The sequence below is a fragment of the Ammospiza nelsoni genome, chromosome 4, assembly GCF_027579445.1.
Source record: "Ammospiza nelsoni isolate bAmmNel1 chromosome 4, bAmmNel1.pri, whole genome shotgun sequence".
Taxonomy (NCBI): Eukaryota; Metazoa; Chordata; class Aves; order Passeriformes; family Passerellidae; genus Ammospiza; species Ammospiza nelsoni.
In genome coordinates this window covers 66,319,512-66,337,782 of record NC_080636.1, presented here as the reverse complement: position 1 = coordinate 66,337,782, position 18,271 = coordinate 66,319,512, and the positions used below count along the sequence as shown (strand labels likewise).

General features: G+C 38.4%; 1 protein-coding gene across 1 annotated transcript in view; it reads right to left on the bottom strand.

Moving 5' to 3' along the window:
• Positions 1 to 585: 585 nt before the first annotated feature.
• PPA2 (inorganic pyrophosphatase 2) overlaps positions 586 to 18,271 on the bottom strand; it is a 40,363-nt gene continuing 22,677 nt past the window's right edge. The window contains exons 8-13 of the mRNA XM_059471215.1: positions 16,921 to 17,047; positions 9,247 to 9,374; positions 7,397 to 7,482; positions 6,277 to 6,346; positions 1,821 to 1,860; positions 586 to 767 (exon numbers count right to left, since the gene is read on the bottom strand). Of these exons, the coding sequence (XP_059327198.1) occupies positions 739 to 767; positions 1,821 to 1,860; positions 6,277 to 6,346; positions 7,397 to 7,482; positions 9,247 to 9,374; positions 16,921 to 17,047 (480 nt within the window). The 3' untranslated portion in view covers positions 586 to 738. The remainder of the gene's footprint in view (positions 768 to 1,820; positions 1,861 to 6,276; positions 6,347 to 7,396; positions 7,483 to 9,246; positions 9,375 to 16,920; positions 17,048 to 18,271) is intronic.

Sequence of the window (18,271 nt, the reverse complement as noted above, 5' to 3'; positions counted from 1 at the left end):
CTCATTGAACAAATAATTATCACAAGTATACAGAGTTCTAAAAATGGAAGTTTTCCATAAGGAAAATCCTTCCTGTGTGATGAAACATACAAGTTATCAAAACAGGATGTAGAACAGAGAGCACACGTGCATCCTTACTTCAATTGTTATGGCATTAGTCCTTCCTAGTCGAATTAATCTTTGGAGGAATGTTGTATTTTTTTTAAAGCAAGCATGCTCTGTTCCTAACTCTATGAAGCCTGCAGAGACAACTGGGCACAAAAGTAAATGCAACTCAGGAAACAGTCACCTATCAAAGAACATGGTAAACTCCTAAGCCTCTTACATAAAGATTACTGTCAACTTCAAACGGATTATAGTCAGGGTGGCCAGAAAAGCCCTGAGACAGAAATCAACACCCAACGGTTCAATTATTCCAAAATCTGGAGAACAGGGTTGAAGACAACTTATATCTCATCTCATTTGGCACACCTCATGTGTGGGTAAGAGCAGCTCTGCAGTTCTGAGATTCAGAAACAAACAAGCAAGCAAGCCCCTCCTCTTCCCTCTGCTCTACCCTACACAGACATAGAAAGGAAACATTCATTTAATATTGGCAGAGTTTATTTACATTAGAGAAGGTTTACACAAGTTGAAAAGTTGTTTCAGCAGGAATCCAACAATCAGTGCTTTTGTCCATCTTCAAACAAAGGGATGATTTTTAAGATTTGATGATGCATGTTCAGAAGACCTTGATGATCACTTGGGGAAAAAGTACCAGGAATCAACTAAAACAAACAAACAAAAAATACAAGAGTGACATTAGTTCTATAAAACTAGCCATATACAAACACTTGAAAAAACAACATTCTGCCCTTTCAGCTACCTTCCCTCCCATAACAATACTGCTATGTTAGCAGTATTAGCTGTGTTAACTCTATTCCCCACCCTGTGAAAAGCATGGCCTCAAAATAGTATCTGTTCATTTTAACAGTTTGGCTGTACCAGTACTGCAACAAGTTATAACACTGTTGTGACCATCCCTGGAAAACATCACAGATCAGGCAGATGATGTTCAGTTGTCCGTCAGAGTTCTAAGATCTGATCCTTTAGTAAATAAATGCTATTTACTGGCATGCCATATAAAGGCAAATGGAATGCAACTTGCTTTCCCATGACATGGGCTACACAGATGTTGCTCCTCAAACACTTTGGCACTTGGCTCATGACTAAGTTTAACTTAGTATTTCTGTAACTCTCTCCATCTCAAAAAGCACATATGTCTTCTCTGTAGTTCCTGCCAGCAGAAAAATCTTTTTTTAAAGTAGTTAAAATTGAAAATGTAGGATGCATTCTTATTTCTTAAAGAAAAACACATGTTCTGTTAACACGAAAAACAATCGTAACAGTGAAAGGATAAAATTTTGTCTTTAGAACTTACACTTGAAAATTAGGTAAGGTTATGTCAATTTGAGGAAAAGGAGCTATTTGATTAGTTACCTACTGTGAGGAATGACAAAAGACTAAGGCAAAGCAACCAATCTCCTTTAAAAAGGATAAATGTCATGCATTTGCCTTGCATGATCAGTAAGAGAAAATTTTTGTCTGATCATCTTTTTATGTGGACTACACTTTCACTCAAAAGTAATCTTCTCCCAGAAAGCATTCATAATTTCTGTTCATGTTCTATTTAGCAGAAGACAGGCAAAACCACATGACAGGATATAGCTATTATCATTTTCATATACACAAAATTGCCTTTTTGCACCAAAAGAGTTTTCATGTCAATTTTTAAAGCCAGCAATTAAGAGAAGTCATATGACATCTGAGAAAAAGGGTACCTTCTGGTGAAACAGGACCTCCATTCATAAATGCTGGTGCCTAAAAAAGAGAAAAAAAAGGGAAAAAAATTAAACCAACATCTCAGTACTTAAGGTTTCATAGAGAGCACCCATATTCACTAAACCAGAATTTTCTGTTGCCCCCACAGGACAACAGTCTACCTTATAGATTTCTCATCCCCACTGTACAAATTCCTTTGTTGCTCATAAATGACAAAACAAGCACATGAACAATGAGTGATAGATTAACACCTTACCTAATGCAAAGGGGATTTTTGATGACTGTATTACCTTTGAGAATAACAGGATTTGTTGCTAACATCTAAAGAGTGTAACAACTAGAAAGGTATTTTTACATGTTTCACTGTCAGGTATGCGTGTGAATACATACACACACATACAATTTACATTAAATACAAGCAAACCATTTAAAATAAATGTGTGATGATACCCTTTTACAATTCCATGTTGACAGAATAATTCAGTTCTGTAGAAAGTGACTATTTGTTTTAAAATTCAGGTCTGGCATTCCAAAGCTAGATATGCCACTGTTCAATCACAGGAGTGCACAGCCTGTCTTGTCCTGTAACTTAAAGGACAAAATTAAAGACACTTTTAACACATCTGGAATCACCCTGCCTCATGATCAGGATGTAACAATTTTCCACTGCCTTTCCTTAGCACAGGAGCACTTGGGCTGAGCTGCACTGGTATGACACAGCCCTCCTGCATCTGAGCAGGCACAGGGCTCTAAACACTGAAGAGCAGAACAAAGCCCCTGAGGAGGGAAGGAAGAAGCAGGATTCTACTTCCCACCTATCCATGACAATTACCTGCATGGGGGGGTTATGTGACTGGTCTGAAAGGAGGTACCAGTATGACAAACATAACCCAGATCCTATCAGCAGAATATCCCCTCTGTTCCCAGCAAAACCCAAGCTTTATCTCATAAGACAGGGAGATCCAGAGGTCACCATTTATAAGCAGGTGCCTGCCACTTCTGCTGAAAAAGCTTAAGACAAGGAGTACTTTCCCACCATGACTAGATCAAATTCTCATCTCACTGAACCAAGAATCTCTTCACTACACAACACTTTCATCTAGAACACCATTAAAAAACCAAATAAAATAATTAATTCATAAAAACAAACTTCACCAATCTCTTGCTTCACAACTGGCCACTACAAAAAATTCTACCTTTACTAAATCCCAAATGGAAATGTTCTCACAGAAAGTGTGTGGGGAGAAATGCAGCAAACAAACTTTCTTGCTTAGATCTGAATTATTTAAAACACATCAGTAAATATACAGATTCAAATTTGGTTGGAGATTTCTTTAAATTATCAGGAAAAGTCAAATATTTTCCCCTGTAAAACACTGTTCTGCATTTTATCAAGAGACAAGCGAATCTTTCCTAGCTCACTTTCCAGTCTTATAAGAAAGAATTATGTGGTAAGTCTGAGAAGCATTGCTCTACTAACTATATATAGATTGCCTTGGAGATTTTCCAACTTGCAAAGTCCTCAGCAGCTTCTTCACAGAGCAAGTAATTCTTAGGATTAATATTAAAAAAAGGCTTGGTGGTTCTGGTCAGTTTTACAGACAGCAACACTTAAAAGCCTGAAATAAACAGTGTATCTTGGCACTAACACATTCATTACAAAGCCCTATGACTCCTGGGTTTAGTGTGCAACGTATACTGACACTGGGGCTGAGACACAGATGAAACAACTTTCAGAGGCTAGAGAACACCAGAAACGTTCACTACGTAGTGATAAATTCATCTAGATTTGTTGTTGCAGGGGTCTGGTGTAATTTTGGCTGGTTCAAATGTTCAGTATTTGCTCTTAAATGCACAGGCTATCTTTTATCTCTTTGGAATTGATGGTCATGGCAATTTACCTGCTGGGGAATCATTCTTAGTTTGCCCCCAACATGCCAACCATCTAGAAACTGCCTCAATGGAGTGGAAATTCCCCAACCCAGACAAGCCATTCTAGTTCCTCATCTGTAAAGTAACAAAAGGTCAAATAATGCTGAGAACAAATGGACTACCTTGGGAACAACACAGTCAAAATCTATAGGAAATTCTGATTAGTGCACCCTTGGTAAGGATTTGAATGTTTTCTATTTGGTTCTGTTATAGTTCTCTTGCTCACCATGAAAACTTTTCCACAGCAATAGTGAGTGTTGCCTCTTGGCTTTTGGGGTCTTTGGGTTTTTTTGTTTTGTTCTAGGGTTTTTTTGAGAACTCAATATTATCTGATTTAAAGCAATAATCACTCGCTCAAAAATGCTGCAACTGAAATCTGATGCTGCAAAAAGAATTGTAGGGAATCAGCTTTCACTGCAGAAATAGCTCAGAAATTTTGCAGTAGATGAAATACATTTCTCACTATATTTCTCACAAGATCTGCTTCAGCTTTCATTATTTTGTTTTTATCCAGGACCTAACAGATGGATATAAATTAGAAGAAAATGTGTCTGCTTTTAGTTTCAATTAAAAATAAAAACAAAACATCAAAAACCCAAACAAAACTCTCTGCAAACACAGGCAGCTTTCATTTGAGATCACCACAGCCATTAAAATTCTGCAGCCAACACTCACGTACTTTCACTTCAGTGTGAAAGAGATGAATGTCTGACAACCAAAGCATGCACTGTAGTGTATTAGACAAAAAGATACCTGCTTAAAATGTGCAAGTCAACCTCCCTGCTTATATTTAGAGTTCAACTGTCCATGATTCCTATCTCAAGGCCATTTTACTTTTTTAGTTATTGCAGATCAGCAGCTGTATGCAGTATGAACAGCATTTATAATAGAATATTGCATATTTTCCCTGTCTGGAAAGCACCAAGAGGCAGCACCCTACAAAGATGTAATTAAAATACTTAGGCTGAACTGAAACAGAATGATGGAATGGAATATGTGGAAACTTCACAAAAACACCATCACTTACATGAATGTGAGGCACAAAAAAAGGCAGGAAGTCATACTATTTAATAAGAAGGGAAGCTTTCATATAAGAAAGGCATTACAGTTTGATACAAGCTATCTATTTTATGAACTGATTTTACTAACTTCCTCCCCTCCCCAAAAACCACGGGGAAAAAAAAAAGATTTGTTATTGAGAAACAAAGTAAGACATACTGCTGATTTAATGATTATTTACCCTGCATGCCTCAAAGTACAAAGAGCAGAGAATGCAAAATATTTCCTCTGCACATTTGTAACAATTCTAATATATTTGGACTTGCAGCTTTAGTTAGATATAAAGACTCATATTTATTGTAAATTTAGAACTACAGAGAAGGTAAATACTTGCTTATAGCTGTGACAGACATGTCTAAAATTATATTTGAATTCCAAAAACAGTTCTTCTTTCATTTAAAATTTACAGTCCCATTAATCAACATTCACAAATACAACACAGAAATACTTAAAAGAAGTGCTGAAAGCAAGGTATCTGAATAGGAAAAAGTTTGGTTTTACACATATTTATGACTTAAACCAACATTTCTTTCCAATTGAGTCTCATTTGCTTGTGACACAACAGCATCCAGGACAACATATTGTTACTAGAAATGCAGTTGGAATGTTAACTGCACAGACACTGGACAGCGTGTCCTTTGACACCTGAACTTGCATAATTGCTGTGACTGGTGAGGCGAAACACTGGATGCCCTGGCAGCCAGGCACACATGCAGAGTATCTCATGTGGTCATGAGCACAGGCTCAGTCACAGCCTATGTTAGAAAAGAAAAAGTAATACTTGGGGGCACATTTCTCCATGTAATTTCTGGTAACCTTGCCTAATTTCTGGCATCAAAACTAGTGTATTTTGAAATGGAAAAAATTCTCCTCCACTAACATTTGCACATGAAAGCATAAAACCTGCAGGATATTTTTCTTGCCTGAATGGGAAACCTGCATGTTTTAATTTTATGTTAATTTTCAGAATATGACAGGTATTCTTTAAGAAGCATTAAAATAAGCATCACTTCTCTTACAGCATTGCATTTAATTATGCAAGTAGACAAAGGGTCTGTTTAGTGATTAGGGACTACAGTCAGCTTGTCAATGAGTTCTAACACTGGGTGGTAACTCATGGCAACAGGGGAGACAGAGAAGACAGCAGGCTAGATACAAATAGCAGTCCATCTTGCTATTCAGGATCAGAAGAAACAGCACCACAGAAGGAGAAAAAATGAAAGAACTCCACCAGAACAGTAATGAACCTTCCAGAAAGCACAATTGGACCACTGCAATGAAAGGTTTATATCACAATGCTTACATTTTCCCCACAACCCTTCTGCTCCTCCTTTTACATAAATTTTTGCTTAAGGAAGGACCATTTCAATTTAGCTGCTTTATTTCAGTTTTGGAGCTCCGAACAGTCTTTTCCAATTAATCATTAAAAGAAAAAAAGGGGTGAAAAAAAGTAAACATCCTTACTGACTGCACAATTGATCGGGCATCCTCCTCACTGCAACAAAATGGGCTGCCACTCACCAGAATATTTGTGCTGAAAAATAAAATTAAAAACCTGCTTTATCCATCAGTGGAAAAGAGCCACACACAATTCAGTACTTATGGAAAAAACCCACCATCATATATAGATCTCAGAAATGCGTATCTGCAAGAGATGAGGAAGCGAAAGCCACAAAGTAAGGCTGGAAGGAACAGGTGTGTGGAAGGGTGTTCTTTGTTTGTCTGTGTTTGAGGAGGTATCTAGGCTGTGTATTCTGTATTAATGCAAGCACTGCTCACACTCAGTGCTTCTGGCTGCTAGCTTGCGTTCAGTGCAGAGGACCACAGTGGAGAAGCTAAATTCAAGAAGTCAGCAGAAATAAACTGGCACTTCCTGAAGGAGCTGAGGAACACCTTGATGGCTAGCAGAGATGATGTGAGTACACCCCATCTCTTGTGCCTTGCAAAATGGCCAGCAAGGCATGGCCACCATGGAACTAACAGCATGTTACCTGGAATGTACCATGAAATCATCGAAGTAACAGCAGGTTACTTCAGCAACCCACCTGTAGTATCTAACAAGAAGAAAAAACAGGCCAAAATTCTGCACCTACATCAAGCAGCACATACCTATAGTATTTCCAGACAAACTCTGGGACCACATCCTTGGCAGAAATGTTTCCCTATGAATCTGCATCCTTGCACACCAAAAATTAGTTTGATTGTGAGTTTTTAAGGTCCTACAGAATAAACTGCACTAAATTCAATTCCCCAAAGCAACAGAATGAACAGTGACAAGAGGCCCAAGATTCTCCCAAAACAATTCTGAACAAACACTCTGGGACCATTTCTCAACAGCTGAAGTAATGAATGTCACATCTATGTAATCAATACATTTCTGGAGCCACTTACCAGTAAATCATCATCATACAAGGAGCAATTAGTCAATCATGCTTTATTATCAATTAATTATCAAACCCATTAATATTCCTGTCATCTCAAATTAAAAAAAAAAAAATCTAAGCAGCTCATGGACAGCTGCAACTTGTTGAATAGCACCAGTATAATACAATACGAAGAGCAAGAGATGTGACTGGATACATACCACTTTATAGCACCTCCATCAACTTTTTTATGAAGCAAAGCTTTCCAGTGTTCATGGGTAGATTTAATAATTTCAACAGCAAAATCCTAGTTTACAACAAGGAAAGTTTTGTAAATTAAAATGTTATTAAACAGAAAAAAGCCACAGAGCTGGTTTATTAAAACATACTATTTCCTATGTTATTTTAAGGCATCTCCTTTGAGGCCTCGTTAAATTTCTGGAGAATATAACACCCTTTTTATGTAAAGAAACAAACTTCACTGTTTATCAAATATATTGGCAACACATTCAGGACTTTCCCTCAGTCTGCAGCCACAAAACATGAATGCTACGTGAAAGAAATGAAATCAGCACTAGATGCTACAGAGATCCTTACTGCTGTAGAAAACTGAACCAGGCTCTAAATAGCATCAAGTGTGTGAGCTATGACTCCACCCTTACAGATGCAGGTCACTGTTTGAGTTTCCCCTCTAGAGGCATAATTTGCATTTACTTTATCAGTGCCCAATCATACACTTAAGCATTTGCAGGAACATAATATGTCAGCTGCTTAACAGTTTCTGCTTGTTTGAAAGAAAAATAATATTGGGAGTGGGGCTGGGATGAAAAAGCTTCCAAAAATTAATGTAAAATAAGCCCTCGGTGTCCAGATGATGACAGCTAGGCTTGCAAAAAGCTGCCAACTGAACATTCACATTTGTTAACAAGGAGTGACTTGGAAAAGTGCCACTGGAACATTGTGAACTTCACCAGAGCTGCTGGAGCATAGCCACAGCAGCCTCATCACATCCTGGGTCTAGAAATGCTTGAGAATTATTCAAGTGCTCCAAACCAGCTATCTCAGGGCATTTAGTGCCTTCAGGCTCAACTCCAATGGCCTGACAGGGATACACTGGTCTACTGTCACTCTACAGTGCAAGAGCACCTCTAAGAGCAGTTCCTGGGAGAACAGGGGAGAGATCAGGTTATCAAGCCTTACAACTCCACAACTGATTGATTTAAAAGGCAGTTTCAGTGCAGAGGGGAGTCGGGGCATTTCTTTAACCAGACAAAGCATGTAAAGCTGCCTGTGCTGGTTAGAAGGCATTACGTAACTCTGACAGCACCCTGCAAGGCTGAACTGGCCGACACATGGACATCATTCATAGGAAACTTGTGATTCTTTGCCAAGAATAATCTACACAGAGCATGCAATACACAAGTTGCAAAGCAATTTTACTCAAATCACATCCAATTTCTCTGGAAAAATCCAGGTATTTCCTTCAACAAAGTCTATTCCCTAGTCCGATCTCCTTACAAACACTGGTCATTCCTACTGTAAGTAGTCTAAAAAGCTGGTTTTCTAAAAAAAAATAAGGCAAGTAATTTTTCAGCCTTCAAGCCAAATGTTCCAAATGTTTTTACAGAGATTTAACAGAAAAAAGTATGCCTTGAGCAAATACAAAATATGAAAAAATCTGTAACCCACTGTCTTAAACTGCATACCCTAAAAACAAAAGTTAGAAAATTTTACCAACAGGACTACAGAAACAACTGAAAAGACAATCTGTTCATTACTCTGACACAGAGAATGAAAATGTTTTAAAAAACATCTACAAACACACAGATGCATGTGTAAATCTCATCAGGATTAGGACTAATTTTTTTTTTTCAGACTTTCTTTACTGACCTATGCATTTTTCCGGAACAAAATGGTAGGCAGAAAACATTATTTAATCCTAGCCTAATAAATTGTACACAGAAATCCCTCCCACCAAAATTCTGTTCATTAAGCTTCCTCCTTTACAATTCTAAAAATTCTAGAGTCCATGTAACAGAATGATGTATTTTTAATTTTGCATTATCTTCACCTTGTTTTTAAATTCTCCATTAAAAGCAAAGTGATTTTCTGGTTTACCATCAGGGACTTTATAAAATTGGAACCAGTCAATTGTAGCCTCAAGATAACCCGGTTTGTGCTTCTTGACATCATCAATATCTGTAGGTTAAAAAAATTTAAAAAAAAGAACTGATCATTTTCACTCACAGGTTTCAGAACATCAATTTTTTAAATTTTCCTAAAGAATCTGCAGCAATTTGATTTCACTGAATACTTTCAAAGTCATTGGTAAACTTTACTTTATTACATTAGCTGCCCATAGTTGCTAGCTTATGATTTCACAACCACACTAAGCAGGTAAAGCAGTCATCTCCTGCCCTTTATTCATTAAGAGCCAAAGGTACAATGAATAAAAGGACCATATTTGTGAAAGGAGAAGGAAATCCCATCTTTATCTCAGTAGGTAGCTCTTGCAATATTTAGATTATTCACTGACACAATTTTTTCTTCCAGCAACTGCTGGGCCTACAAGCCATTTTTGATAATGGAAGAATAACTATAAAAACAATTTCAACACATGGATCTTTAAACCAGGACCTCTTAACAAAATACAGGCTTGACTTGTCAACATTATATTAAAAGTCACTTTTTTTGCTCACATTAGTCCCAAATTAATCCCCTTCAAGATATGACAGAGACGTGCCAGGAGCTCTAAACACTAACTTTACTGATAACCTTTACTGATACCTGCATACTCACAGTGACAAACAATTCTACCTCTACAATCCTGATGGACAAAGATGTGAAGGACACAAAGAGGAATGTATTCTATTTGTGGGACACCCTTGTGAAGCAGAGATGAACACTACCCTGGTGTATGCAGAGAGATGAAACATCACAGTAATTCAGCTTGAAGACTACACTGCCATATCAACGATGCAGTTCCTGATTCTCCACCCCTTACCTGCTCTGCATATCAAATTTTAATGGGCTGTCCTTGGAGACAGCCACCACTTCTGTCACTTGCAATGGCATGGCCCTGTCAACCCCTTAACAAATTAACTCCCTGGCAACATGTTTACATAGCAAAAGCTTTCAACATGTTCCAATAATTTTGATGTCATAAAGGATTTCGTCCATCCCAGAAGCCAAACACTTTGTACTGGTGTGATCTTCTATTTCCTTTCCACAGTCACTTCTGATGGAAACGGGAGCTGACCTTTTACTCCTGTAGTCTACCAACTATTCCATAACCTCACTCTGCTCAGGCCATCTTCCAAGGTGTTACTCTCCTCTAGTGTTTTGCAAGTGACTCGCTCATGTCTCCCTTCCTCATTCCTTCTTGCTCTCTCTCAACTCTCCCTGGTTCCCTCATTACCTTCTCCCATAGGTACACCTCACTTGATGACATCTGGTCAGCAGTGATTTCTGCTAAGATGCTCTTCTGTCTATCCAGTCCTATAAAATCAGAGTTGCTTAGTCCATGGAATTGATACCTATGCTTTCCATCTTCAAGTGCCTAAATGTCTTTTAAATTTCACTGTGAACCTGAACAAAGACATCAAAGTATTTCTGAAGAGAACAATAAGTGAAGAGAAAAGGTCTTGTGCTACAGACCATTCAATTCTCAGTAGACCACCAAGAGAGATGACATGTAGACTGAAGTGGGAGGCCAGACCTATGCCTCAGAAGACATTCTGAGTGTTAATAGCATGTCATAGATGCCACTGCCAAATTCTACTGCATTTCCACTACCCAAAGAATAAAGCATGGAACTCTGAAGAACCCCATGTAAATTTTTGTTTTGCACACACTTTACAGGGCTACGTGTTTACGGGCTCAGAGTAAAACATTTTGAACTTGGCTGCTGGCCATCTGTCTGTAGGAGATCAGGGAATTTCACTGGCAGAGTCCCAGAAAAAAGCAAGGGCACATAAGGCTGTGCTATGTCTTCTAGCTGAAATACGTGTTTAAGAGCACAAAAAGCTTCTCACTAGGATGGGGTGGGTGAGACCAACCAAGAAGGAATGATTTAGAAAAGGGTGAGATCTTGGTTGGAGCATGAATGCTTCACTTGGGCACTAATAAAACTGCAGCTCCAATTCACATCAGTTTCAGGACCCCAATGTATCATCTTGTTCTCTCCAAGCAAGAGAACATCCCTCTTCCAACTTAAGACATTGTCATCTCCTCCTCTTATGAAGTTTGAATTCACATCTAACACTTGTTGAAGAGACAGTATCTCCTCAAGTTTGTAAAGCAAACCAGGCTGCTGCAGCAATTTCCTTGGCTCCCAGCAGTAGACAAACTCCAGACTTCTATCTCTAGACACTACTTAAATTCAAGCATACTTTCTCACACTGCTGCTCCTTTTTTCTGGTTCCTATTCCAGCAAATGTCTCTCCTAACTCTGTTTCTCCACTCCCACTACTTGGTTATTTGCCTCCTACTCCCATAAAAACTGTTCATCAAAAGTGCTTTACAGTCTACTAACTGGCACTTGGCACTTTTCTCCATCTGTTGCCCCTTATTTATACGTTTTATTTACACTTATTTGAAGGACTCAAATATTAGGATAGGCTTGGAGACAGACTTTCATTATGTCCTTTGGTTAGAGATTCTATCTTCATGAATAGAATTGTCTCCCTGAATTTCACACTATCTCTACTGGAAAATACCTTGCCTAAGTAAAGTGACTTAAACACAATCATACTACAGCATTATATGGATGGATTATACTCTGGTTTTGAGGACTTAAGAAGGAGGGCATTGGTTGCTTTTATTTCCTGGGTTCCTTGCAAGGTATTCTCCTTTTCTCCTTCATCCCTATGCTTCACTTCATTATTCTTTACTATAAAAGACAGCTACTGAACATCAAATGAAATTTGAATGCTTGATTAAAAAAAAAAGACTCCAGAACATCTGTATTATAACAAAGTTGGTGGCAAGCAGAAGAAAAACATGCAACAATGCAATAAAACACACCCCAGGAAAGTATCAATGCTGTTGCTGTGGAGTCAGCATATAATACAAAATACAAGGAAAACAGCAGCTCTTGCATCACTCACTCAACAGCCACCTCTTCAGTTCATTAAAAGTCACCACAGAAAAACCTGAAAGACAGTTTGTCTTCCACTGAAATCTAAACAGCCTCTTTGGGATATCAGGGGGGAAAGGAGAAAAACCACATTCAGAAAACAAAAAAATAAGCAAAGAGAGGTAAAAGAGAAGATCCCACTAAGCAGTACAATAATTTACTACACTAATATCTACAGAAGATAGTTTCAAATTATTATGATTTTTTTTAACAGCAAACAATTTAAATGTCTTTTCTGCAGCAAACACTGTTAAGAGAGTCTTTTTTGATGTTGACTGCTTATCTTCCCACACTGTGCTCACACTGATGTTAAAAGGGGCAGGTTGGGGAGCAGCAAGTGTTTAGGAGGCCCAAAGCAGTTTGATCTCTGCCAGCAAGCCCTGCTCAAAGCAGCAGAGCAAGTCAGGCTCCTGCAGTTATGTTATCAGCAGGTCCCCACAGGGCTCTAAGCGGGAATTACTCTACACTGCCTGCATACAACCATAGGTCTCATTTTTCTGGGCACCAAAGTTAAGTGCCAAGGGTTAAAAAGAGACAGCCAATCACATTAAGGGCTGCAGTTCAGTGTCCATAAGGAAAAACCCTAGAGGCTGGCACCATGAACTGCTGCTACCTCTCTGTCAGGGGAGTGAGCTAACATGAATGCAGATCCTAATTCTAACTGGCTTTACAGAAGAGAGCAACAAAAGCATTTGTACAAAACTACCATTTTTAGTACAACAGATGCTGCTTCCAGCAAGCAAAGCTAAAACATGTTTGCAGCAAGCTTTCTAAACAAGGTCTGTGGGAAGAGAGGACATATGTTTTTAATAACATCTTATAAACATTTACAGGAAGCTGCAGCTACATTCCATATAAAGGCATTTGGTGTATTTTGTGCAAGGGGTAGGAGGGGAGACTTGGTACAGCAAAATAATTTCTTTATACTGGGTGCTTACAGAAATCCACAACAAAGGCCTTCTGGGCCTCTGCTGCTTCTCTGTGAATAAATATACTCACATGTAAAGGTCTGTAACAATATTTAGTACAAAATATACAACATGCCTTAGTTTTGCCACTTAGGGTTTGATCACTAAACCCTATCTTGAGATGTGTATTGTAAAAGCAGCGTGGCAACACAGCACAGTTAACTACACCAGTGTCAGCAAAAGGTAGCACAATAAAGCCAGCAGATACCACCAACTGCTGTTGAATAGATCCTGGCATCTTTCCAGTGAGCAATGGCAGCAAAAATGGCTGCTAAGATTCCAGGCCAGTAAATCACCTCCATAATGCCATGGACTAATACATGATTAGTCCAATTTGCTGAAGGAGGGCAAGATGACCTTTTGAAAGCCAGACTTCATACACTGCTTCAAACACAGTTCCTGCTTCAACTGCCAGTGATGTTTAAAACTTCTTGTCCAATATGAAGATGCCACATACATTTAGACCAAATCACAGCATAAAATTGTCACTCATCCCTTCTGAGCCCAAACTAGAAAAGTATTAGATATACAAGTGAACTCAAATATATCCAATATATTAAATTCAATCCAGACTATGAGATAAGCAGACAAGCAACCTTTCTACCACAAAAATTTACTTCCAACAAAATAAAGAAAACAACCCAGCCTATCACACCACCAAGATTTAGTGTTTCAGTCTGCAAGGAGGAGCTTTTAGGTATTTTCTCAGAGTTGTTTGGTCTAATGTTGCTCCGCTGGTCTACTAACAGCCATCTGCCTAGCAACTGCCTGAGCAGAAACACAACAGCACAAAGCCAGATCTTAATGAAATAGTTGCTTTTAGACTCCAACTAGACATGATCAGATTTATCTTTCTCACACAGATGTCTGCATCTGACATACCACTTGTATTTGGTGATTGTCCCTATGCCCACCAGAATTAAGTGCTATTATTTCAAACAGATTACCTTACAAAGTCAATCCAAAAAGACACTAAGACCCTGCTATTCCTCCTGATGACAGAGTTCTCACTTAAAACAGACACTAAGCACTGCCTATCATTCCTGGGTATTGTCACTGTAAACAAGAGTTTCTCACTGCTCTGTGTGAAACAGAGAGCTCTAGGCAGGGTTTCCAATTTAAACCAGTATTTATCAATAAATGCCTGCACAACACAGTCCAGTGAAGTGCTATGAATAAACAATGAGAAGCACTCAGAAGTTGTGACTTCTCAGTTCTGAGTTCTGTGAAGTCTCAGAAAAATCAATTGCACTTATGAGAAGGATTGCAATCCTGGAAGGAGAATATCCCAGGTACCTGGTGTGTGCTTAAAGAGGCAAGGGGAGTTAACACACAGTGCAGGCTCAGGATGGGGTTTGCAAGTAATCACCACTCTGGTGTCTTGAAATTATCTTTTCCAAATGTTCACTGGGGGCTCCGCACATACTGAGCTGAAAGCAAATGTGATGATTCTCAGTGCAGTTGGAAATCTTTAACAAATGATACAGAAGTGACTGGACAGGATTAGAAGGCAACACTTAGCCTCATCTTCCCCAGGAGGCCACCTCCATAACACAGCAGCACATCAATTACAGAGGGAGAGACTGGTTTTATCCGTAGCTGCCATCCCTTTATGCTGAAATAATTAAAAACTTTGGGAAGGGGGAAAAACAAGTATAAAAGGACATATTGTACTGCCTGCTCCGGCAGATTTGTTTGTTTTCAGACTGAAGAATGATTGCTGTTAAACACTGCAAGCCAGTCATGTCTTCTGAAAGCAGACAGGGGCTTTTTTTCTTCCCCTTTTGTTTTTTCTGTAAATTTTGGGCTGCAACTCCAATCCCAAAGGGAAATCATATTAAACTGGATAAGTAGTTCTACACTTCTTTGAATCTCAGGACAATTCTCTTCTTGAAGTTTTGCACATATCCCTGATAAGAAAGGATGCACACAGGAATCAATTACAGGCAATGGTTTGCCCATTCCTCCTACTACTTTTTCTTCCTTTTTTAAGACTAAAGCTCTTACAACTTTAGTTTATTTGGGTGGGGAGAAGTAATAGAGCTGATATAAATCAGTCATTACCTGGGGAAAAACAAAAACAAAACCAACCAAAAAAACAGAGAGAGCTTTCAAATACAGACAGTTAATCCCAAATAATAAATAATAGTGGAATAAACTACCACAGTTTTGCCCCTGCTTAGTGGACTCCCTTTCTGAATTCTCTCATCCACTTTTCTGACCACATTCTCTCAGAAATTGCCAGGGAGAAAAGGTAAGTCTTTAAGCAGAACAGTGCCTAGAAATGAAATGCTATTCACTTTTAACTACTGACACTTATACTGCATTTTACTGCACATTACAGAGCGGTTTAAATTGATACTGACATTAACAGCAAACTATTACTTACTCTTTCCTTAAGCTGAACTTCTTAATCTCTAACTGTCAAAGTAGTTAAAGAGTCATAAACACTATGCAGTAATTCATCTGCCCAATGATTTTAATCAGCATCAACCCAAGAGTTTCCTTTTCCTCATCTCTTCTTCTCCCCTTCTTTCCCCACAAGTCAAGTATTCTCCATGTGAAAGTAACCTGCAAGAAAACTGAGAATGAAGGACTAGTCCAGTGATATACTTTACATTCAGAAACCATGAAAAAACCTCAATGGCTGAGAAACACACTTCTTTAAAAAGCAACTGGATTGGTCTATTCCTACAGAAAGGCCACTCTGCACCTTGGTGCTCCCATACCAACAAAGAGCAGATTGTCATTGTACATACCTGATGGTATGTATGGTTTCTGGTTTCCTAACAATCAGTTTTAGACAAACCTCATGATTCCCAGTAATATTCCATTTGAGGAAGCAAATCTCCATCTATCCAGAGAAAAACTGCACTTTACCTGTGCTATGAAAACTTAACTTCCTGCAGTTTTAACACATCAGAATGACACCTCATGTGCTACTCACATGAACACACTTCAGTATTCGAGTTTCATTTGGATACCACAAGTCTGATCACAGGGAGGACAAGTTTGAGCAGGATATTTCCCCCTGCACAGCTCATCATCAAGGCTGATGAGGCTAAGCTGCATTAGCAGTTTATTTTGCCAATTTTCAAGCTAAAAGGTGAAACCCAATTGTTCACACTAAGCAACAAACTCTGGAAGCAATCCTCTTAAAAGTGGCAAGACATTGGAATGTCTTGTCAGAATGCTACACAATGCCTGTAGATATAAAAGGAACAAACACTTTCAAAAAGGAAAACAGTAGTGTGCTACATAACATAGAGCAGGTAAATATGCACTACTACACAATACATAAGCCTGTAATTATTGGAGGTCACTTTCTAAGGCAGTTGTGTTTCAGGAGCCTAAAAACTTTCTGCATGCCGTGTCCCTTTGAAAATCCAAGCAAACCATTTTAGAAGTTTAGTGTGAAAGCATATATGTCCTACTTGAAGGTAGCACCTGACCTAAAACACAACCAAAAATAAATAAAACCAAAAACTCAAAACCAAGCAAACAAAAAACCCAAAACAAACAAACAAAAAAGTCTTGCCTTTCCACTATCTGCTTCTTATCCTGGGAGGCCTAAACTCAGGCACTATTCTGCTGGGCAAGTTTCTGACATAACTGCATTAGGAAAAACAAAAATACTTGCCATGGATTTTCTGAGCTTCTGGGTCATCTGCGCTGATGGCAATTATCTTCCAATCTGTTTCTCCTTCATCAATAAGACCTAAAACACCCAAGACCTTCACCTGAACAATCTCACCAGAAGAACGAACCTGAAACAGAAAGTAATGCCACAAAGATTTCGAAAACAACATGTAAAACTTCTCTTTTACCTTAAAAAAATAGTTTTACATTTTTCACCCGCAGGTTGTAACAAAATTGCAAGATAGCTAGAAATACTAAATAGATGTGTAGTGTGTTTGCAGATCTTTCTTCCACCGTTACTATTCTCCAATCCTCAATTCTCCAGTCAGCATTTATTTAAGTAGAAAAGTAGATAATTTTTTTCATTCCCTTTTACCCTAGTTCCCTCACATTTTGTTGGTTTTCCTTCCAAACTGTAAGTCAGAAGCGTCTCATACTAATTTTTTAACTTCTTCCTGTCCCTTGACATTCTACTTTCTGAACTCAGGGTCCTATTTTCTGTCTTGCTATTCCTTCCTCTGGACTCCAATATACACATATAAATGCATAGCACTCCCCCAGAAATACCAACACAACCATTTTTGCATTTTCTTTGGAACCTTCTCCCTACCAGCTAATATCTCCTCTTTAACTCTTTCTGGATCCCTTGAGATTAATCTTTAGGTTTCTTACCTCAAATAAAGCCACTTTCACTGAAGTCATTAATTAAATTTCCCCATACTGAAATATCCTAAGAGATCCCTCTTTCAAACTCGTCCATTTCATAACCTCATTTTCGATACAGCATTGTTCCATTCTTTGCTGCCTCTAGATATGTAGAATTTTCTTTAGTGAGCTAAACCTTTCCTTTATACCTACTAATGCTCCTTGCTGCACCTCTTTTTCAGCTATCCATTCCACAACTCATAACTCTGCAACACTGCAGCAGGTTCCTGTCTTCTCTAGAAAAGAGGATCTACTTCTTTTAGCACCGATGAGTAAAATCAAAACTACCTCCTTTGTGGGTCTGATTTTATAATTCTAATATGCATGATGCTGTCATATTTCCTCATTTTTCATTATTCCTAGCTCCAATACTGCTAACAGGGAAAAAAGAAATAAATCTTAACTGTCACTTCCTTCACCCAAAACTTACTGTCCAACTACACAACTTCAGGATGTTGTTCTTTTATTTTCCCTTTTAACCAGTATAAACACTTCACCAAATCCTACCTTCCCCCATCCTTTTTAAAAATCCACCATTTTCTCACCTATTCTCTCCTTAGATCCTCTATTGATACTTTTGTCAGTCCCTAACATTATTAACACATCTTTTCTTGTTTTCCATCTGACCTTTTCTTTCAGAAGTTGCT